The sequence below is a fragment of the Podarcis muralis genome, chromosome 10 (assembly GCF_964188315.1).
Source record: "Podarcis muralis chromosome 10, rPodMur119.hap1.1, whole genome shotgun sequence".
In the NCBI taxonomy this organism is placed as follows: domain Eukaryota; kingdom Metazoa; phylum Chordata; class Lepidosauria; order Squamata; family Lacertidae; genus Podarcis; species Podarcis muralis.
In genome coordinates this window covers 43,989,195-44,011,852 of record NC_135664.1, presented here as the reverse complement: position 1 = coordinate 44,011,852, position 22,658 = coordinate 43,989,195, and the positions used below count along the sequence as shown (strand labels likewise).

The following is a 22,658-nucleotide window of genomic DNA, read 5'->3' as shown; positions in this document are numbered from 1 at the left end:
CAAGAGTGGGGAACCTCAAGCCCAGAGACCAAATATGGTCTGTCTGGTCTTCAAGGTTTTCCCCAGGCCCCACCCCTCATCGGTTTTGCTTTGTGTCCTCCTCAAGTGCTTCCGCTTGGCTGGAACAGGTCCTTAAAGTGTCACGATGCCCCTTGCTTGCCTGAAAAGAGGAGGGAGAAATTAAGAGTGTACAGAAACCTCTGCCTTCTGAGTGGCTACAATGTAGGTGACTTATTTTGCCCCACCCACTTTTGCTTCAGGTCCAACCAACCACAGGTCCCCAGAAATTACCCATAAGGCCGTTTGGATGCAATAGCTCCCCATTCCTGTTGTATTAGATGTAGCTGAGATTAGGCACCAGTGTCGCACCTCCACCCCGAAACAACCCAATGTGAACTGAGCATGCTCAGCACGCTTGAATGCTGGCTGACCAATGTGGGAGGAAACCAGGAGAGGAAATCAGAAAACCAGGAGAGGGAGACTGGATGTCTTTGAATCAGAATTTTGTTCCAAGGACTTTGTGCAACCTTTGCTAAACTCAATGGTGCATTAGTTGCAGTTGCCCCATATTTCAAATGATACCTTGCTTGTTACAATATCATAATTCCTTTTTATGGAGTGGCGGAGAAGGCTGCAGCTCAGTGACAGATCAAATGGATCACACACAAAAGATTCCAGGTTCGATCTCTGGCATCTCCTTGAAGAGCTATGAAAGACCCCTGTTTTGGGGTTATCTACAGATCCATTGCCAGTAAGTGTGGGTGTGAATAACACTGAACTCAGATGGAGCAACAGTATGACTTGGTATTATGGGCCAACATCCTGTGTTCATGTTTATTGGTGGGGAAATTTCACAATTAAATCTTTTCAGATTTGTAGTAAACATGTCCAGCAGCCGAGATTATAGGGGCATGGAAGTGAAAGGGGACAACTAGATTTTAGTTGAACTAAACTGCTATATGTCCAATAATGTACTGACACAGGGTCCCTTCATAGTAGCCACAGCTAAGCCCCCTTCCAAGATTATACAATCTCCTAAAATTACACAATAATCTTATAATTATACAATAGCAATTAGGGATGCATTGCAATGGATCAATGCAGATCTCTGCTGTGTTGCCAAAACTATTATTTCTGTGCACATACACAGGCAAATGAGTTGGAATGCTCTGATATCTTCTTTTGGGGTGACTTAAATTGTGCTGTCCTTGAAGTTCCATTGCAGGTAATGGAACTTCCACACCTTTCTCTTGAAACAGCAGAACCTTGAGTTTTCAGTGTTCCCAAATACTTAGCTTGATGTTCTTCACAAGTGCCTTCTCCAGAGTGACTCTAGGAGCCAGTCCTCAGTGGCTGACTCATCTCCTTTCACTCCCAATTGGCTCCTTATCTCAGTGGTTAAAAACCTCACCTTTCATGCTGCTTGGGCAGCTCTAGGAGACAGGGACCCTTCAACGCCTCATGACTCCAGACCACTATACTGTACATGTGATTATTGGACATGGATTCATACCTCATGCCCTTAAGATATGCATGCAAAAATGTGTCTAATGTACACCAAAAGGGCATGTGTGCTTGCATATACTCAACAAGCACCCGCCTGCCATATGAAACATTCATGCATGAAGAAGCCAGAACTGGCCACTGGTCCCCACCACACATTTGCCACAATGTGTGACACAGTCCCCTGCAGTGTGCTTGCAGCAGAGGCCCATGGCACAAATTTGCATGGTATTTGCATATATTCGTGGGAACGTTGTGGATACTAGGAGAGGATATATTGATTAAATATTATCCTTTCTCACTCATGCTAGTGAGTCAGTAGCAGAGTACATTCCCCACTATATTGCAGGAAGCTGGTTGGTAGATTCATTTGAATCTCTTCACTTAAGCAATCCAATCTGACTTGTCCAGATTGGGTTTGTTCCTAGTAAATTCCCCTTTAATCCCTGTTAAAAAGAATAAAGACACAACAGTCTTCTCTTAAAAGTAATAAGAAGTTTACTCACATTCAGTTCACAGTAGGTTCCCTGAAGGCAGGCTTTAGCTGGAAGTTACAGAAGAGAGTTTGAGTTCATCCCATAGGGAGATGGAGTTCATGTGCTGCTGGTTGAGAGCCAGCAGACAGCAAAACAACATCAAGAGAAAAAATGGCGTCAAGAGTCAAGAGAGCATGGCATCAAGAGGAAGATGGCTGCGTGACCAGCCCTTTTATGGGGTCTCACATCTACCTGGTCACATGCAGGGGGAGGATGCTCCAGACCAGGTGTGACAGGAAGTCCTCCTGATTGGAGTAACATCCCCCTGTGTCCACTCTGAGCAAATGGGAAGTGTTGTGCTTGACTGCTCATCTTACATCCCACACCTGCCACAAGAAACATTCATGAATGAAGGAGCCAGAACTGGCCATTGCTCCTCACCATGCATTTGTCACAATGTGTGACACAGTCGCCAGCAGTGTGTCCCATGGCACAAATTTGTATGATCTTTGCATATATGAATTAATATGTACAATTGTCTCTGGGCAAAAAAAGATAGCATGATGCTGGGGTCTCATATTAAAGGTTTTTTTAAAAAAAAAACCACACACAAAAAAGTTTTTAAAAGGGAAAGGGGCAGGAAATTTGGGGCATGCCTAGTACAAAAGATCTGGGCTCAGGGGCCCTGTACCACCTTCTAACAATGTACACACAGGTAGTGATATGCATCCAGGCATGCTATTACCACCACCTCATGCTAACGTGGTTGCACACTAAACTTGGTCCCATGCTAATTCTTGCTCAGGCTTTCTGTCTTTGTAACCTCTGAAACCACTCTAAGAGCATAAGAAGAGTCTGCTGGATCAGGCCAGTGGTCCATCTAGTGCAGCATCCTCTTCTTACAGTGGCCAACCAGATACCTGTGGGAAGCCCACAAGCAAGACCTAGCAGGCAACAGCACTCTCCCCTCCTGCGATTCCCAGCATACTGTCTCTGACAGGGGAGGGAGATCATAGCCATCAGGTCACCTCTACCTGTCAGCTTTTGGATTGGATCCTGCTCCTGTGTCTCCCCACAGCAGTATGGAACACCGAAATCAGAGCTCCTTTCCATCATCGCTTTAGGTTTTCTTTTATTAATTGTAATAAATAATAATATTAATTATAGTTATTACATTTACAGCTCAGTTTTCCTCCGAGGTGGCGCACATGCTCCTTCTCCTCCTGCTTTGATCTTCACAACGACCCTGCCAGGTTGGCTCAGAGACTATGGCTAGCCCGGGGTTGGGCTACATGTCTGAGCGGGGATCTGAACTTTGATCTCCGAGGCTTCCTCGCCCTACCCTGTCACCCCTACTGTTGTGCCAGGAGAAGCTTTACTCGCTTTATTTCTGCCTGCCAAGCTGCTGCTAATGGTAATGGCACAGGAGCACAGCAACGGACAAAGAAAGCTTGGCGGCCTTCGTTTCTCCCCCGCCCTGCGCAACCCCCACTCCACACCCCACCCTCTCTCTCCAAGGGCAGCTGCGCTCGGCCCTTGGGCAAAGGATGCGCGTCCCGCTGCCGCGCCTCTCCCGCCCGCTTTCCGTTCTTGAGCAACCGGGCAGGAAAAGGGCTGCCGCTCTCACTGCATAAATACTGGAGCCCCGACCGAGCGGACAACCTGCTGCGCGGCGCTGACCCGTCCAAAAGCACAGCATGTTTGGAAATCCCACCAGGTCGTGGCAGGTAGGAGGGAGATGCCCGGTCTCGGAGAGGAGGCGGGGTTGGGGGTCGCTCGCCTCGCCCTCCGGAGAGGGGGGGACGGAGTGGAGCTGCTGCCCCCCCCCGGCCTGGATCCGAGGCTTGTCGAGCGCTGCTTGGCTTTGTAGAAGGTCTGCCACTGGCTGCTGCTAGCAGCTAGACGGCTTCTTTTGACCCGCGTCACTCTCACGTGGTGGCTTCGCTTCGCCCGCCAATGAACTTTTGGTCCATTCATTTCTTTGCTTCTAGGAATGCCGCACGAAGCGCCTTGCGATCGGAGGCGCGAGCCACTCAAGGGCCTGTGGAAACATGTCCCGGTCTGTGAACTTGGCAACTAACGCAGCCACATTGTTGGAAAGCTAAGCAGGATCGGGTCTGGTCAGGATCTGGATGGGAGACCATGCCAGGATGGCAGGCGAGGGTCGACATACAAAAACACCAGGAAGGCCCTCAGATTAGCTGAGATTCCTTCAATTGCAGGGAGGTGGAATGGATGACCCTTAGGGTCCCTTCCAATTCTACAGTTCTATGATCAGGAAGTGGATAGGGACACATCTCATAACACTAGAACTCCAGACTCCCCAATGAAGCTGAAGTTCATGGAATCACAGAATTGTAGTAAGGGACCACAAGGATAATCTAATCCAACCCCCTGCAACCATGTTTTGCCCAACATGGGGCTCAAACTCACAACCCTGAGATTAAGAGTCTCATCCTCTACCAACAGATGGAAGAAATGACTTCATCACACAGAGACAAAGTTTCTGTAGATTTTTGTTCCCACAACATGTAGCAGTGTCAGCCAACATAGGTGGCTTCAGACAGTGGCGTAGCGTGGGGGGTGCAGGGGGGGCCGGCCGCACCGGGCGCAACATCTGGGGGTTAGGGTTAGGGGGCGCAAATCCACGGGTTAGGGGGCGCAAATCCACGGGTTAGGGGGTGCAAATTACTTGCCTTGCCCCGGGTGCTGACAACCCACCCTACGCCACTGGCTTCAGAAAAAGAAAAGAAAAAAGGATCAGAGAGTTCTGCCTCCACTGTTTGAGGCAGTAATGCTTCTGAATACCAGTTGCTGGAAAACAGGAGGAGGGAGTTGCTGTTGCACTCAGATCCAGCTTGCAGGCATCTGGTTGACACTGTGAGAAGACAATGCTGGACTAGATGGGCCAGCAGGCTCCTCTGTTCTTATTATGCCAGCAGCCCTTACAAGAGGTGCCCCTCTTGAATCATGTGCCACAGAGATTTGAATTAGCAACCCATCTTGAGGCCTTCTCTTCTTGGAAGGGATAAATCCCCCCTTCCAACAGATACCAACATGCCCATCTTCCAGAGAGAGTCTAAAGTCTATGTGTGCCTTTTTTTCACTGAGACATCCCTGGCAGTTTTGCATCTTTTTGCTGATTCGCTCATCCCAGGAGCCCCCTGGCCCTATGCAGCCAGTAGCAAGGACCTTTGATATTATAGCTGCTGTCAGGCCCCCTTTTTAATGGAAATATAAACAGGGCTTGTTTTTTCCGCACAGAAATGTAGGGCTGGACAGACAGCACCTGTCAAATTTTGTGTGTCATGCAGATGGGTAAAGCACAAAGCCCTCACTTAAAAAAAAAAAAAAAAAGGTGGAAATACACCTCACAGTATATCATTTCTCTACCCTAGGAAATGCTGTTAAGGGAGTGGAGTTGTGTGACACTTAGGTGGGGGGGGGGAGGGAATTATTCACAATTATCTGTGGAGAAATCTTGCTATTTGTGTGTAGCATTTTACATGGCGTACTTACGGCAAAATGCATATCTTAAATCCCTTATAGCTCCCTGGGGTGGCCTTGTGGCCACAGCCATTCAGTAGAAATGAAATGGTTTGTTTTATAATGTGCATTTTGTCTTCCCTGTATGAAACTAATTGCAGACTGAAGAGTGTGAACATCCCAGTGCCGGTGCTCTGTGGCATGTGGTATTAGATCAAGCTGCGTTATGGCTACCCAAGGTCATAACTCTTCCTTCCCCGAAGGAAAGAATGCCAGTCACCTGCTGTTTCACAGCTGGCAGTGTTTTCTCCTAGCACTCTGTTCTGCGTTAATTTGCATGTTCTTATCTGCCACTTATTTGTTACCGTTTGCATCCCATCCTTCCTGCAAAGAATTTAGGCTGCTGGTTTAGCTTTGCAACGGCCCTGTGCGGTAGATCGGAGTGAGGCATAAAGCCACGCTAGACAGGATTGGAGTTGTTCTGTGTGTGTAAACATGGCACTGCCCCAATCATGTGGAAATGGGAGGTGCATTTGTAAAAACAAAAGGGGAGTGTGGACTGCAGAACCTTCCTCGAACCAAGGTCTGTGCACAGCTGATCTCTGCATAACTCCTCTGCTCATGCAGTTTCCCCTCAGATGTAGTTAGAATACCAAACTGAACCTGCCTAAGAGAAAAGTAGTTTGGGAGAGGGGCTGTGGGCAGGTCAAACATGGAAAGGAGACATGACCAGCCCTACCATTGGGCAGCATGAGGTACCGGTAATTGCCTCAGGCGGCAGATGTTAAGGGCCAGTAGCTCCTGGTTGTTCCTCCTGCTTCCTTTTTTTGGCACACAGCCTCTCCTGGGGCCCCTAATCTGGCCTGCTGCCTTCACTGCCAGTCCAGTCAACTTGTATAAATGGAACAGGGAAAAGATGCCTCAGGCATTAAAATGTCTTGGCTCAGCCTTGAGGGGGATTTTAAGTTCCCTTCTCCCATGCATTTCTTTTGCTTTGGCAATTGGATCCTCCTCCCCCCCCCTACTTTTTTCTTGGAGTAGGGAAGTTCTGGGTGCCAAGAGAGAAATTGTGTACAGAAGTACTTTTTCCCCAATACCACTTCATGGTCCCAATGAAAATCTCATCTCCCTTTTCTCTGCCTCTCCAATGCTGCAATTGGCTCACCAGTTAAATTTCCATATACTGTATACTTATTTGAAGATAGCTATCATATCTCTGCTCAGTCTCCTCTTTTCCAGACTAAACATACCCAACTCCTTCAAGTCCTTCAAGTCTTAGTTTCCAGACCCTTGATCATGTTGGTTGCCCTCCTCTGCACATGTTTCAGCTTGTCAACATCCATCTTAAATTGTGGTGCCCAGAACTGGACACAGTATTCCAAGTGAGGTCTAACTAAGGCAGAATAGAGTGGTACTATCACTTCCCTTGAACTGGACACTATACTTCAGTTGATACAGCCTAGAATAGCATTGCTTTTTTGCTGCTGAATCACACTGTTGAGCTTGTGGTCTACTAAGACACTAGATTCTTTTCACATGTACTCATGGCAATCAGGTGTCCCCCATCTTGTATTTGTGCATCTGGTTCTTCCTGCCTAGGTCCCTACTGAAATTCATTTTGTTAGTTTGGGCCCAGTTCACCAATCTGTTAGGGTAGGGTCATGTTGAATCCTGATACATACTGTCTTCTGTGGCACTAACTACCCCTCTCAGTTTGGTGTCATCTGCAAATTGGATGAGCATTCCATCCCCCCCCCCCCCCAATGAATGAGCTTAAGATATGTGCTTTCTCCTCACTAAATGATACTAAATACAGGCTAAAGTACAAAGTGCGCAATGTTGTTCTAGTTAAATGAAGTCTACATTTTGAATGCTACAGCCATACTTCCAGCATCTGTTCTATTCCTGGAAGGGATAGCTGGTCTTTGAATAGCAGGGCTGTCTAAGGGGTGCTGCAGGAATCAACTTTGCCTCCTGAAGGCATGCATGGGTTGCGTCTGTCAAGGAATTTATTATCTGACTTTTGTGTTCCCAAAAAGCCGAACAATGAGGAAAAAGAATATGAAGGAGGAAAGTTTGCTACCATCGAGCACACTGGAGAAACATTTGATGCGGCCTGTCTTGAAGCCGTGGCAAAACTGTATAAATACTTTGAAGGAAGCAATGACCAAGGTGAAAAGCTTTACATACTTTCTTCACACACCCCTTAATTCAGCTGCTTAATTGTTCATTATCTAATCCTTGGGGGGGAAAGACAACATGAACATGTATTTGTTCATATTTGTCATTTTGTGAGTGTCTCAGAAAAGTGGAGTCTTTGATCTGCATTTCTTTTTCAGGGGCTAAGATGAGTGTGGTAGATCCAGTGTGTATCACTGCATTGCCTGCGGATGATGGGTCACTGCAGCTGAAGCTGAAAGTCTCGCTACAGATTCCAAGCCAGTTCCAGGCTGATAAGAGCATCCGGATTGAACAGAGAGGGAAAATGGCTGTTTTCTTCATGTAGGTTTCTTAAGCCGGTTGTGTAGGTTTCTTAAGCCAACCTGGTTTCCTCCAGGTCTATCGTGCCACAACTCCCATCATCCCTAACCCATTGGCCATGAAAGTTTACATGTCCCCTCTCAACATGCTGTGATATTAACCACACACCCACACACCCAATGCCTAGCAGTTACAGTACAATCAAACCTTGGAACTTGAACGGCTCCGTTGCCGAATGTTTCAGTTCCCAAATGCCGAAAACCTGGAAGTAAGTGTTCTGGTTTTCAAACATTCTTCAGAACTCGAACGTCCAACACGGCTTCCACTTGAGTGCAAGAAGCAACCAACCGGAAACCGCGCCTTGGAACTCGAACGTTTCGGAACTCGAACGATCTTCCGGAATACAGTGGCAGTACACATTCGTACTAGATATTTAGGAATTCCCTGTTAGAGTGATTCTGGTGCCCAGCTTTTGATCATCATGCTCAGAATGCTATTTCTGTTAGCAACACTAGGTAGAATGAGAGCAGGATGGGTCTGTAGTTTGCTAGTTGTCCCAGTCAAAATATGTACCCAAACACTAGGCTTTGTGGTTGAATGTTAGCTTCTGTCTTCCTTTAAAGCTGCTCATACATCCCTGGGGGAGGTGTCCCCCATTCTGTGAGAACCCTGACTTTCAAATACCCAAGGCTGAGGCCTAGAAACTCTTTTAGTTGAGCTACGGCTCTGAGCCAGTAAGATGTTATACAGCAGCTGTCCATCAATGTCTGGAGTGCTAAATCCATTAGTAGCCCAAACAGATGTATCGAGAATTGATAGCCTGTCATTTCTGATGTGTCAGTTCCTTTGAACCAAGCTGAGAGATCTTGAATGAATTTGGCTTGCCACTTTCGGTTGGGGAGCATGTTTATGCACACTCACTTCCCGGGGTGGGGTGGGGGGGGGACAATACAGCAGATCATTCAGCCCAAATGGCCTTTGGGTGTCACTCTGGTGTCAAGGGAAAGCAAAACTTTATTGCAATTCCTGCGATGAACTCGGCTGTCAAGGACCACATTTCAAAAAGTATGCCTCTTTTTGTCAACGCAAGGGGACTGGGAATCCACTCTAATTCTCCAGGCGCAGCAAAGGGAATATGAAGAGGAGGCTTCCGTTGTTCATTCTAAATGTCTGGCACAAAATGTCATGTTGGGCTTTGGGAGCAAATTTCCCTTTGTGGCAGTTGCCTTAACCACAACCACTCTTTATGCTATTATGGTAGATGAGGTTCCCTTGACTGACATCTCTGGAAATTGCCACTAAAGACACATATTGATTCTAACCATGACTGACACCTGGGCAAATAGGATTTGATCCTCTTTTACCAAAGTCCCATGAAAACAAAAATGTAAAAAAAAGGGGGAGGGAGTGGGTTAACGGATGTGGTTGAACAGTCTTTTTTGTTTCCTTTCTTCACACACAGCAACCATTTTAGATGCTCTTCTGATTGAGCCATTGTGAACATATTTAAGGTGTTATCTATGTTGAAGGGAACCCAGTACCATTCTGCTCAACTTTCTGCTGAGGACGCAACTTAGAAATGAACAGGAGCACAATGATGCTCTTATGCAACTCTCCTTCCTTTCAGTAGAGCTTGTGCATGAGAACATCCCAGCGCATTGTATCCCATGGGCCAGATCTGTCTTATTTCCTGCTTGGCCACCTCTAATGGCACTGGAAATCTGCCACCTGCTTTGGCTTGAGATCTGCTTCTGAGGCACACTACAGAAGGGTACTTGCAAATCTAATAAATCTACTTTAAAAACTCTGCTTGAATTATTCTGTTTCCTCTTCTGCAATTACATTCAGGGACTGGTCCACACACCACCCTCTAATTTTTCCCTTTACTTTTCTTGTTCTCTTGTTTCTTCTTTGTTCATAGGACATTTCACGGCAAGGCCAAAGGAGAGGAGTATAAGAATTATGCAGCTCAGCTGAGATCTGCAGTAGGAACTGAGAAAGCTGACCACAAAGAGCTATATATTTTCAGCAGCTATGATCCCCAAAACAAATCCTTTGGGAATTGCCATGAGGTTTCACTGCGGAAGAAGTGAGCAGTCCAAAAACAAGAAAGCTGCCCCAATTGGCGAAGGTGGAAGGAGGAGGAAAATATCCACAGGTGCTATAGAAAGCTGATGTGTGTTTTGAAATTTAACCAGCATGTTTTGAGCGTATTGCTTTTTATCAAAGGTTGTTCCAGCTTTGCTGCTTTCTTTCATAAGCCATGAGTTGCATTTCTTGGGCTGTTTCCCATCCAAAACAGAATAGCAGAAGTAAAATACCATTAATAAAGAGAAATGCACTCAAAAAGCATTGGGTGAACCCAAAAATAAATACCGTAAATCAGTGGAGGGTTTTTTCTGACACCAAAACAAGTTTACCTCATTGTTGGTAGGCTGTTCGCATTCTACTATCCCCCCTTAGTTCAGAATCTAAATAAAAACTGTATCAGTAATAGGGGGAAAGGTCCTTAGTCTGAGCTTGCACGTTCCTGTCCTTTGGTTGTGACCTCAACAATGTCAGCTACATCTCTCCCAAAGTTGTCCAGAGGGATAATAAGACAGCTGTATTTACAAGCCAGTAAAACTGGCACCTGTTAACAGATTGGTATTTCCTGCAGCACTGTCAGCCTGTTACACTCATCTGACTTGGGAGATTATTTCTATCCTTAGTCCAAGTCAACCCTAGAGGCTGCTTTCAAGTAAGGTACACTGACAGTGCAGTCCACAAACTCCTGAAATGGGTGTTCTTGTCCTTGGAGCCATGTTTGCATTAGAATTAGTAGAAGCTGCATCACTGGCAACAGCAACTATCACCAGCTGCCATTGTCTCATTAGGTAAGGCTCATGTGGCATTGGAAAGGCATTTGGGGCAAGTACATCTTTAGGTTGTGTCTAAATGCCAACAGCCTATTTATTTGGAAATGCCTAAGCTTTTCTTAACTTCAGTCTCCTTTTACAATCATGGATTCATATGGTTAGATGGTACCTGGAGAAGTCATCTTTCTTTTCGTAAATCTGCCAAAGAATAAAATAAACTAAAATTGGAATTGATGAGTTTTCTCAGGATGGTGGAAGGCAGGTGTGACATCTTCTAATGGTCTGGTGGTGGTGGCACTCACCATTCTTCTGATAGAAAATGCTCTGCAGGAGCAGGGAGGAAAAAAAATGGGGGCTCAAGGAGGGTCAGTCGGGGTGGGAGTGATAAATGACCTTATTTTCATCTGAGCAATGTTGGAGGGTATGGTATCCCCACATAGTGCTCTAATGGAGACCTTTGCTCTGCATTACTTCTTATTCCCCCCTTTTGAAGCGAGAGGCTCACCTCAGACTGAAGGATGAAGGACCTCAGTCCAAGCTATGATCTGACTACTGCATTTAAGCCCTGGATCACTTTGTACCTTATAACTCTTTGTTTCCTTGAATGCTTGCTGAGATGTCTTAATGGAACACCCACCCTTTTGCCAAAGCCTTTCAGCTTCTGAAGAACTGTGCAATTTTCTACCTAAATATGGATATGAAGGGCTGTTATTAAGCACATTTTTAAAATAAAAATAAAAACAAATATAAAATGCATGTTTTGAGGGTGTAACTGCATCCATCAGAAGTATAATTTTGTGGAACAAACTAATAGTTTAGGTGTCCAAAATTAGTGCCAAAGCGACAACTTGAAACCTGAGGTGGTGCACATATGCATTCCTTTGACATCTCTGTTTGCGGGTGACAAGGTTTCTGCAGTGGAATGTCAGATGGGGCGCAGCAGCAGCATGATGCATGGAGTCCTGGTGGAGGGGAAAGCTGTATACTTCAATCCCAGAGGAAATGCAAAAGGTTCCTTTCCAGATATTAGGAGACACAGCAGAAAGCAGAAAGCTCACTGCACTTCGGCTTCCAGGGCCAGCCAAAACATTAGGTAGAAGAAATTGGAGGGATAGAAGAGCAGATCTTCATCTTCAGATCCCCCAGACTATTCCCCCTCTCTTGGAAGGTAGAGCTCTGTGTGTGCCTCAGGTTTCCTAAGCTAGCTTGCTACCCAACAGAATGCTGCCCTGTTGCCAGAGTTGAAGTAAGGTTCAGCTGTCAGTCAGGCTGACTTCTGTATGTGCCACAGGAGGCACTATCTTGGGAAAATCGTCTGGGACCAGCTCTACAAACTTCTCTATCTCGTTGTGGCACAGCTATCTTCAAGAATCGGTTCTTTCTTCCCCGCTGCCCGCATGCCTTGAAGTGAATCCAACTCACAACTTAACTTCTAACGTGACACGCTTAGTATTTCATCCTAAGACGAGCGGAGTAAAAATACTTTAATTAATTAAATAAAGAGGGAAATCTCAAAGCTGTTGCCATCTTAGTCTGTAGGATGCTGTTTGGGGGAGCATTCCCATACCTGAAGGCATTGCTTTTAGGATCAGGACCAGGAGAAAAGGAAGCACTTTTCATTCAGCACATAATTAAGGCTGTATGCAAACATAGGAGATTTTTCTCCTATGGTTTGAATTCTGCTTCTCCCCATCATTGCTTCACTATAAGTTGTTGTATTTGCTTCACTGGCTGAAAATCCAGACTAGAATTTTATCTTACACACACACACACACACACACACACACACACACACACACACACACACAGCACTACCCCTTCATATGTGCTTGTAGATTATTTTATTTTTTTAAAAAAACCTTGAAAAATCTGATCTGTGAGGCCAATAATGGCTTTGTTACTGATACATAGTCCAGCCAGTCAGAACTCTGAACAACCTGATGGGAGCTGGGAGAGAAGTGTTTGCTGCAAGGGCCAGCACTCTGCACTGCCTCATATTATAAGCACAGAGAAGCATGACTATCCCTGAGTAACATGGCAGCCTTAGCATCTCTGTGTTACTTTTCTCCAAGGTCATTAGCGTGCACTGATCTTTCCTCACATGTCACAAAACATGAGCAACATGTCCTCCTGCAGCAGGTTGGCATCCACCATGATCATGTTATTTCAATGCAAATTATGTTCACTACCTTGTTACAATATGTAGATTGGCAGGAATTCTCCGGCTCCTGATATTTCCAGTGCCTGGCTCGATTCTGAATAATTTGTCCTCCTTTGTTTGAAGATGGAAGATTACAGTTTAATTGTAAAGTATTTTTTCAACAATGGAGCTCCGTAGAGCTATTACACCTAGTTAATTAGCACCTATCATTCATTTTCTGTAGCAGAGGAGCGAGTTCCTCCATTGTGTGAACACCTGTTCCGAATGGATATGTGCATCTGGCAAAGGACTATCCTAAAACACTGAGCTTATATGATGCAGCACGTGCTACTAATGCTCTAGGCAGAAGCGAGAAACACCGAAAACTGCGGTCACCATCCATTTAAATCAGGGGTAGGCAACCTAAGGCCTGGGGGCTGGATCTGGGCCAATCGCCTTCTAAATCCGGCCTGTGGACGGTCTGGGAATCAGCATGTTTTTACATGAGTAGAATGTGTCCTTCTATTTAAAATGCATCTCTGGGTTATTTGTGGGGCATAGGAATTTGTTCATATTATTTCTCCAAAATATACTCCGGCCCACCACATAGTCTGAGGGACGGTGGACCAGCCCACAGCTGAAAAAGGTTGCTGACCCCTGATTTAAATTGATTGATAACAGGTTCAGAAAGGCTAAAGAGGCAAATTTCTTCTAACTACACATAATTATGGAATTCACTGCCACAGGGTATGGTGATAACCACTAGCTTTAAAGCAAGATTATAAAAACATTTCTTGGGGGGTAAGTCTATTTGTGGCTAACAACCAGGATAGCTAAATGGCCCTTCCTTGTTCCAGCAGCAGCTTCCTCAAAATCCCAGCTTCTGGGAGGATGCAAGCAGTGGAGAAGGACTGTTGCTTCCCTGCCCTGCTCATGGACTCCCAGGAAGCATCTGATTGGCCATGCCTAGAAACAGAACGCTAGATGAACCCCTGCACAATCCATCCGAACTATTCTTACATTTTTAGATTTCCCTGGAGAGAAGAAACAACTGGCTTTTGTCTACAATGTGCTTCTGTTCTTTGCAGCTACGTCTGTGCCCTTCTGGTGTGAAGGTGGGGATTTACTAGAATTCGTCACTGTAATAAGCCTCTGCCTTCCTCACAACCTTTGCACAGCTCTTATGCAAACACAACAAAAAGCCTCGCTAGAGAATGTGCAGCTTCTCCCATCCCTTTTCGGTTCCCTAAGCAAGTGGTGCTGATGTAAAACAAAACGAAACATAGAACAGAAAAAAGGTAGGGCCTTTGGCTCCACACATTTAGGCTTGTAAAACACACGCAGGCCAGGGATTGGACAGGTTGGGCTTATGCAATGGGGAGGAACATGTTCAATATCTGAGTACATTCTCTGCTTTGCAGCATCCCCCGCCCCTCACCCCAGATCATCACACTAGGTTAAATCCCTTTCGCTGTCCTTGTATGGCACAGAAAGACCAGACCTTCCCCTCCTCCTATCTGCTTGGGAAGAAACAGTTAGAATAATAGAATCTTAGAGTTGGAAGGGACGCCAAGGACCCCCATCTAGTCCAACCCCCTGCAATGCAGGAATCTCAGCTAAAGCTGACAGATGACAGATGGCCATCCAACCTCTGCTTTAAAAACTCCAAGGAAGGAGAGTCCACCACCTTTCGTGGGAGTCTGTTCCACAGCTGAATAGTTATTAACGTCTGAAAGTTTTCCCGAAAGTTTAGTCAGAATCTTCTTTCTTGCAACTTGAAGCCATTGGTTTGAGTCCTACTCTCCAGAGCAGGAGAAAACAAGCATGCTCCCTCCTCCATGTGACAGCCCTTAAGATATTTGAAGATGACTATCATATCTCCTCTTTTCCAGGTTAAACATACCCTGCTCCTTCAAGCACTCCTAATAAGGCTTAGTTTCCAGACCCTTGATCATCTTGGTTGCCCTCCTCTGCAAATGTTTCAGCTTGTCCACATCCATCTTAAATTGTGGTGCCCAGAACTGGACACTGTATTCCAAGTGAGGTCTAACTAAGGCAGAATAGAGTGGTGTGATCTAAACCACAGAGCCTAGGGCTTGCCGATCGGAAGGTCAGTGGTTCGAATCCCCGCGACGGGGTGAACTCCCATTGCTCGGTCCCAGCTCCTGCCCACCTAGCAGTTCGAAAGCACGTCAAAGTGCAAGTAGATAAATAGGTACCAGTCAGTGGGCTTTATAAGACTTGGCAACGTCTCTGTCACATAGTGAATCTTTGCACCCAGAAGACAGCACAGCTCCCGTGACATCCTGTTTCCTCCACACACTGCTGCCTCTGTTCCCCTCAGTAAGAGGTCACCTATCACCCCGACTCATCTCCCCCTCCTCTGGGGAGTAGCAGGAATCATTCTATGGGCTGTGCCTTCCAAAGGCTGCTTCTGTTGTTCTCGAGTCTTCCCCTCTTGTTTATTGGAGCTGATTTTGATATTGGAGAAGTTACAAAGGCTGTCCTCTTCATTATGGACAATGGCCTTAATCAAGCACTGCTGAACATTTAGGACAATTGGGAATTGACATCAAGTCGCTCAGGCTGAGCTTCTTGGTAAACATGCTCGGGATTAGACTGTCAGTTGCTCTTCTTTGCAGTCACAGTATTTGTTCCTAGGCTTGTTCTCCGTGTCATCAATCAACTTAATCAACCCTTCATAATTGATGGATAAGGAAAGCATTTAGGGAACACGAAATTAAACGTTCTTAAGAGGTGACTCTCTGCGTCTTCCAATCAGATGGGGAAGCTTTGCTGCTGAAAGAGGGACTAGCCGACCAGGTGGAATGCGTTCATCATTTCCATTCTCGCTAGGTTACTGGGGTAAAGGACAGCTGAGTAGATTTGTGCCTGGGTTGATCAATTTTCGTGGTCGCTTTGGCTTTGGAAAGCTGCCTCAAGGGTTGCTGGACTGTAACCTGACCGGAGCTGTAGCCACAGCAATTCCTCTTCTGCAATAGGGTTATCAAGTGCATCTGCTTGCTCTTCAGAAAGAGCATTTCAAGTACATCTATCTCCAAGCACTTTGGTTCTAACTGGACTGTAAGTAGCCAGAGATGTATAACAGCTACTATAAAGCTGTTCAAAAACCTAATTTATTGTATCAGGATCATTGGTAACAATGGCGTCCTTGACAGAAATAGATGGAATGCTGTGCATCTGGGTACTCCATCTTTGCCGAGTTTTCGAGCCAGCAACAAACCATTTTTGTCAGCCCATTCATAACCTTTCTGCTTATCGCAAAATGAAACACATTGTGTTGAACGGGTCGTGGTATTACTGAATTTTTGTTCTCTAATCCTTCAGGCTCTCCTGCTTGAAGACATCAGCCTGTGTAAACTCTTATTTGATTTTTAGCAGGGTATAGAAGAATTAATTCTATGCCCTCTGTCTGCATAAAATACAGCCCATATTTGGGCAATGCCTTTATTGTGAAATTTTTGTGGGTGCAAACTTTTGTGTTCTCCAGAACTCTTCCCTCACACAAGATAGTAAACCAAGCAAAAAGGAGAGAGAAAATATCAGGCTGATTATAAAGACTCCTTTGGCTGCATCTTATAGGAGTCTTAAGATGGAGGGAGGGAGGGAGAATACATTCAAAGGAGGCCTTTTAGGTGTTGTGCAGGTATCAGGTTGCACTAAGGCTGAGGTAGTCAAATGGGATGTCCCCCAGATGATGTTGGACTTCACCTCCCATCATCCCAATGGCTATCGGGAGGGCACCATGTTGGCTACTCCTGCGCTAAGGACTTCTGGGAACAGTAAGCATAAACTGTGGTTGATTCCCTCATTTCTGGGGGTACAAAAATCAGCTGAGCACCTTTACTTTTGTGTGTATATGCTATAGTTTATTATTCTATCCCATTATTTACAGAAATAATCCTATAAAGCTTGGAAACGGTCCTCTCCCTACTACCCATCTGCAGCTGTTCCATATTTTCCGTATGAGTAAGTCACTGAAACATCCTCTTATTTAAATAGCGCTAAATCACCTTTTTGATGAAATGCAAGGTTGGCAAGACTAATACTGTCGATGATGAAAGAGGCCCTGGGATGGGTCAGGTTCTAGGAAGCTGAACAAGAAATCCTATGCAAATGGGGAAGAAATGTGATGTGTGTCAGGTCTGGGGTTGTTGTTTTGCTGCAGCTTGGGCCCTACGGACTCTACTGCTTTAATCAAAGATTGAAAAATTTCTTAAATCCTCTTTCTGGCAAGCATGGTAAGGGAAGCTCTTTCTAAATCAACCTCTAATGGACAGTTGAAATCCCTTCTCCAAAAATGTAACATCATTTAACCGAGGTATAATTAAATGTTCCATAAAGCTCACACAAGTAGGTTAATGCGACATTACAGTTCAACTTTTCAGTTTCAAAAAGCAGCAAGAGCTCTGCTCGGGGCAGTGATTTATTTATATAATATATTACCTTTTATAGCGACAAATAACCATACACATTATCATTAACTGAATTTTGCATTTACATCCCACTTTTTTCTCCAAGGAGTTCAAGGTGGTGTACATAGTTCTCCCTGGTATCATTTAATCCCCTCCACAACCCTGTGAGGTAAATTATGCTGAGAGGCAGGGATCAGGGTTCGAATCCTCAGCCATGAAGCTCACTCAGTGACCTTGGAGGCCAGTCACTGCCTCTCAGCTTAACCTACCTCACAGAGTTGTTGTGCAGGATTAAATGAGGAGAAGGAGAACATTATCATCATCATCATCATCATCATCATCATCATCATCAGCTGAGAGGCAGTGACTGACACAAGATCACCTAGTGAGCTTTGTGGCTGAGGCGGGATTTAAACCCTGGTCTCCCAGGTCCTAGTCCGAGGGTGGAGCTACACAAAAGAAAAAAACACACACAATAAATATGTCAGAAATTAAATCGTGATAACAAAAGAAAAAACCGCTATGGACAATCACCTAAACATTTTATTTTGCTCTCTGGCGTCACCTGGTGTCACATGTTTATAACGCATTCAAAACGCTGTTTCTTGACTAATGTAGTCCCAACTCTCTAACCACTGCACCACACAGGCTGTCAGTTAGGAAGCTTTGGCTCAGTGAGGCAAGGAGGACCCAGTTGTGTCCAGTGGGCACTTTGTACAAGAGCAAAAGAGAGGGAGGTGGAGCTTCTGAAGTCCACCAGGATTTTATCTCCCTGACCAGACTTACCTGGCGCCAAAAAGTCAACATAAAAAGAGCCTGATGGAGCCAACCAAGCGCCCATCTAATGCCAGTCTGTTCTCACAGTGGCTAATTCCTGGAATGTAAACAGAGTCCTGTGCCTCTAAGCACTGCACCAGTGACACAAACAGAAATCTAACACAGACAACCTGTGGAAAACCTGCAAGCAAGACACAAGAGCAACAGCACTCTTCCCATTTGTGATTCCCAGCCACTGGTATTCAGAGGTGTACTGCTTCATGACAGAACATAGTCATCATGGCTGGCAGCCATTGACAGCCTTCTCCATGAATGTGTCTGATCCTCTTTTAAAGCCATCACAACTACCTCTTGTGGGAATGAGTTCCATAGCTGTTCTTTCGTCTGTCTAGAACCTTCTAGAATTCAGCTTCATTTAATGTCCCTGAGTTCTGGTCATATGAGGAAGGGACAAAAGAATTTCTTTTTTTAAAAAAAATTATTGGAATTTTATTTACAACATAACAAAAAACCCCACCCCCAATACACAAATCCACCCTCATTAAACGTGAACATAACATAACATGAGCATAACATAAAACAAAACAAGCAACCAAATAAAAGACTTCCTTTATCCTGTATCTGGCCTCCTTATTTACTTCTTATAAACTGTTTCCTTTATGAATAATTATTAAGAATTAACTGTTTCCTTTATGAATAATTATTAATTATAACTTAAATATCCACAAAGTCTCCTGCAGACATTAATCAAAACAAGTCCAGGTATGTATTTTAGGGCACTGTTTTGTGAAGTATTCTATGCATTTCCCCCATGCTTTTTTAAACTCTTGTCTAGTATGATCTCTAATTGCCTCTGTTAATCTAGCCAGTTCAATATACTCTAACAGTTTGTCTTGCCATTCCATTTTTGTTGGCACAGTTTCTTTTTTTCCACTTCTTAGCAATTAGGATCCTTGCTGCTTCTGTGGGACAAAAGAATTTCTGTCCACATTCTCCACATAATGCATAATGTTTTATGCCTTGACTAAGGTAAAGGTAAAGGGACCCCTGACCATTAGGTCCAGTCGTGACCGACTCTGGAGTTGCGGCGCTCATCTCGCTTTGCTTCCGGGTCATGTGGCCAGCATGACTAAGCCACTTCTGGCGAACCAGAGCAGCGCACGGAAACGCCGTTTACCTTCCCACCGGAGCGGTACCTATTTATCTACTTGCACTTTGACGTGCTTTTGAACTGCTAGGTTGGCAGGAGCAGGGACCGAGAAACGGGAGCTCACCCCGTCATGGGGATTCGAACCACCGACCTTCTGATTGGCAAGTCCTAGGCTCTGTGGTTTAACCCACAGCGCCACCCGCGTCCCAAGCCTTGACTATGTCCCCTCTTTCTCACCTTTTCCCTCATGTAAAAAGCCCCAAATCTTGCAACCTTTCCTCAAAGGAGAGTAGCTCCATACCCATCATCATTAAGTTGCCCTCTTCTGAACCTTCCCCTCCTCTTGCCACAAGTGTGTTTGCACAATCACATCCAGCAGAGCTTTTCTAAGTGAAAACATGAATACTTCAATCAAGTCATGGGGCCATTAGAATACTCCGTAGCATGCTGTGACAATATTCTGGAATACTTTGTTGATAAGACGGCTCAGAGCTGTTCTGACCTGGAATCCACTTTAGGAACAGAACCTAGGAGGCGTATCCAGAGCCTCATCTTGTCCAGTTTGTTTCGGATGAGTTTCAGTCATTAACATCTGAGGATGCAGGCTGTTGCTCCTTCATCATCCATGTGTCCACTTGACCACTGCTCATCTCAGCGGGTGAAGGTCTGTTGAGGGAAGCTGTTCAGCTTTGATTGTCATTCACACTTCTTTACAGGGAAAAGCAATGCCATCTGCTTTCTAGCAAGTAATCATATGATAAAGTAGTCTTCCTCTGACTCCTTCTGGGAAATAAAGATATAAAATGGGTGGTTCCTGGCCAAAACGTTTGAGCAAGTGATGCTGTATCATCCTCAGGTACTTTTGGATGAAACAGATTGTCTAAATCCTTTTCAATCAGGCTTGCAGCCAGGGCACAAATTGCCTTGGTCACCCTCCCCCTAATTGGCAATTTTTATCAGAAGGGCTCTGGTAGTCTCTGCGCACAAGCACTGTATCCATGGTGGTTAAGATTATGCCCAGTGTATTTTTCATGGTGTGCTGTAAGCCACTTTGAGGGCCTTCTTGGCAGATGACTAGCCTAGAAATTTGACTGTAAAATTTTAAAAATTGAATTTCATTCTTCTTTATTTTGCTTCTCCCTCCTTTTAATTTCACCACTGCGAAAATGATCCAATCGGAACAGAAAAGTAATAGCCCTGCAAATCAGTGTACTGAAGTTCCCAGTGCATTAAAATATATACTTGTCCACATGCCACAAATGATTCAAACCATTTTTCATGCCGGAAATCTGTGTCTGCATTGCAGGGGGGCGGGGGAGAGGGGGAAATAAAAACCACAAAAATCAAAAGATTGGATGATGCATGAGGAAAAAATGACATTTAGTGAATATCTGGTCCAGGAGTTTATTTATGACAATGACCAAGCTGGTGGTGGATCAACCTGAATAGGTGTGTCTCCCTGTGATTTTTAGCTGCCTTGGGAGTGTGTTCTTGATCCCCAAAGAAAGCAAAGATAATAGTAATAATAATGTCATAGATATGTTGTTTTCCCCGCAACGTGTAGCTCAGGCAGGCTCAGTATATTTGCCAGGACAGACAGGATCAAGGGCTCCCTGCTCTCACTCTCCAGTCACCAAGGTCTCATTTTCCCAGCCAGAACACAGCAAAGGTAAGTCATGAAAGTTCAGTTGGCAGTTGAGGGGCTTTCTGCCTAAAGCAGTGCTGGGGGTGGGTAGATAGGCTTGCTTGCTTCTACTCATTGTGTTTGGGGGCTAGTCACATTTTATGAGTCTTCTCCATAATAACTAGATGAAGTATCCCTGAAGGAGTTTGCCCATCCTTTCTTTGAATATACAGAATTATTCATATATGTACAAATTTGCTTTCTCAGCACTGCCTTCTATTTCAAAAAATATCTAGGTGGAGGAAGAGAGCTTCTACAGCTAAAGGGAAGATATAGAAACTATGGGTTATGTATAGTGTATTATTTTTTTCTTGCGCCACTCTGAAAACTCACGCATTGAGATTCGTAGAGAAGCAAGATTTGGAACCCAGGTCTTCCTAGTCCAAGCCCAATACTATATACCAGATATGATTTCAAGCCTCATAGGCAATAAAAGTCTTATCAGATGTCCACAAATATATAATTGCCATAATGAGTGGCTAGTGCAATCAGTGGCGTAGCGTGGGGGGTGCAGGGGGGGCCGGCCGCACCGGGCGCAACATCTGGGGTTAGGGCAAATCCACAGGTTAGGGGGCGCAAATCCACGGGTTAGGGGGCGCAAATTACTTGCCTTGCCCCGGGTGCTGACAACCCACGCTATGCCACTGAGTGCAATAAAGGTTATTGATTTATTTGTCATACTTTGCTCTATTGAATCAATGCATAGAGAGAGACCGCTCATCATTTGCCAGGTTAAATAGTGGCAACACTCAGGTTAAAAAAACTCTCCTGGTGGGCACATTTATCCCAGAGAGAAAGGCTGGATCCAGACTAGGTTAGTCACATTCAGTTAAAATTAATTAGACTTAAGTCAAGACTAACTTGACACACTGATTTCAATGTGACTTAAGTTCAATTAACAGCGTCTAGATCCAACCCAGGATGTTTGGCTTTGCCAAAATGATACCAAACTATGAATGGCTAGAGAAAAGAATACACCACAAGGTAAGAACAAGATATACACACCCAACAAAATAATTTGCAACAGCAGGATGAAAGCCAGGATCTGACCTATCACTGGGCAGAGTGAGATGGTTGATTCAGGTAACAGATTCTGATTGCAATTACAGGGTGGCAAATTTGCTTAGTTAAAATATTTATATGTTGCGTTTTATGGCATAGATCTCACATAGCGGAAAACAACCAAAGGAAATCCAACGGAGGGACACCTGAATTGTGGAAAATATACAAAACCAGAATCATAAGGAAGTACCGAGGTTTAGAAATAAATGGCATAAAAAGCATTGTAAAAAAAAAGGCAGAGTGGAACAATTAAGTCTTCAAGGCATATTTTAAGGGCTCTTTTCTGTAGGAAGAGTTGTGCAACTGCACGGCCCTCACCAAGTATTAAATAATAATAACAACAAGAATGGTAATAAAGCTATTCATTTATACTGCTGGCATATTCATTTAAGATATGAATATAGTGCCATTCAGGTGAACCTCATGAAGCAGTTTACCTCATGAAGCAGTGATACAATAAGCATCAGTTGCAACAATATAATTAAACAGCAAAGGCAGGCTTCAAGGGAGAAGCCCTTTCCAACACTAGATCTCCCCTGCCCTTAGAGAAAGATGGTCTTTGAATATCCCTGGGGTGGCAGTTGTGGGAGAGGCCACCTCAGCTG

The 22,658-nt window shown here is 44.8% G+C and overlaps 1 protein-coding gene across 2 annotated transcripts; it reads left to right on the top strand.

Annotated features, from left to right (window-relative positions):
• Positions 1 to 3,516: 3,516 nt before the first annotated feature.
• On the top strand, positions 3,517 to 11,560 carry HEBP1 (heme binding protein 1). 2 transcript variants are annotated; one of them, XM_028747557.2, is made up of 4 exons: positions 3,517 to 3,706; positions 7,505 to 7,637; positions 7,805 to 7,967; positions 9,868 to 11,560. In XM_028747557.2, exons 1-4 carry the CDS (start codon positions 3,677 to 3,679, stop codon positions 10,037 to 10,039), a joined length of 498 nt encoding a protein of 165 aa, XP_028603390.2. In that variant the 5' UTR covers positions 3,517 to 3,676; the 3' UTR covers positions 10,040 to 11,560. The 2 variants fall into 2 exon arrangements, with proteins under 2 accessions (XP_028603390.2, XP_077791036.1); XM_077934910.1 differs by lacking the exon at positions 9,868 to 11,560 and adding an exon at positions 9,409 to 9,753.
• Positions 11,561 to 22,658: the final 11,098 nt, after the last annotated feature.

Bases quoted from the DNA above. Each gene is read 5' to 3' on its own strand.
- HEBP1 (XM_028747557.2), top strand. From the start codon at position 3,677: ATGTTTGGAAATCCCACCAGGTCGTGGCAG. The intron at 7,638-7,804 runs GTGAAAAGCTTT...TTTCTTTTTCAG, and splicing joins TGAAGGAAGCAATGACCAAG to GGGCTAAGATGAGTGTGGTA. The intron at 7,968-9,867 runs GTAGGTTTCTTA...CTTTGTTCATAG, and splicing joins AAAATGGCTGTTTTCTTCAT to GACATTTCACGGCAAGGCCA.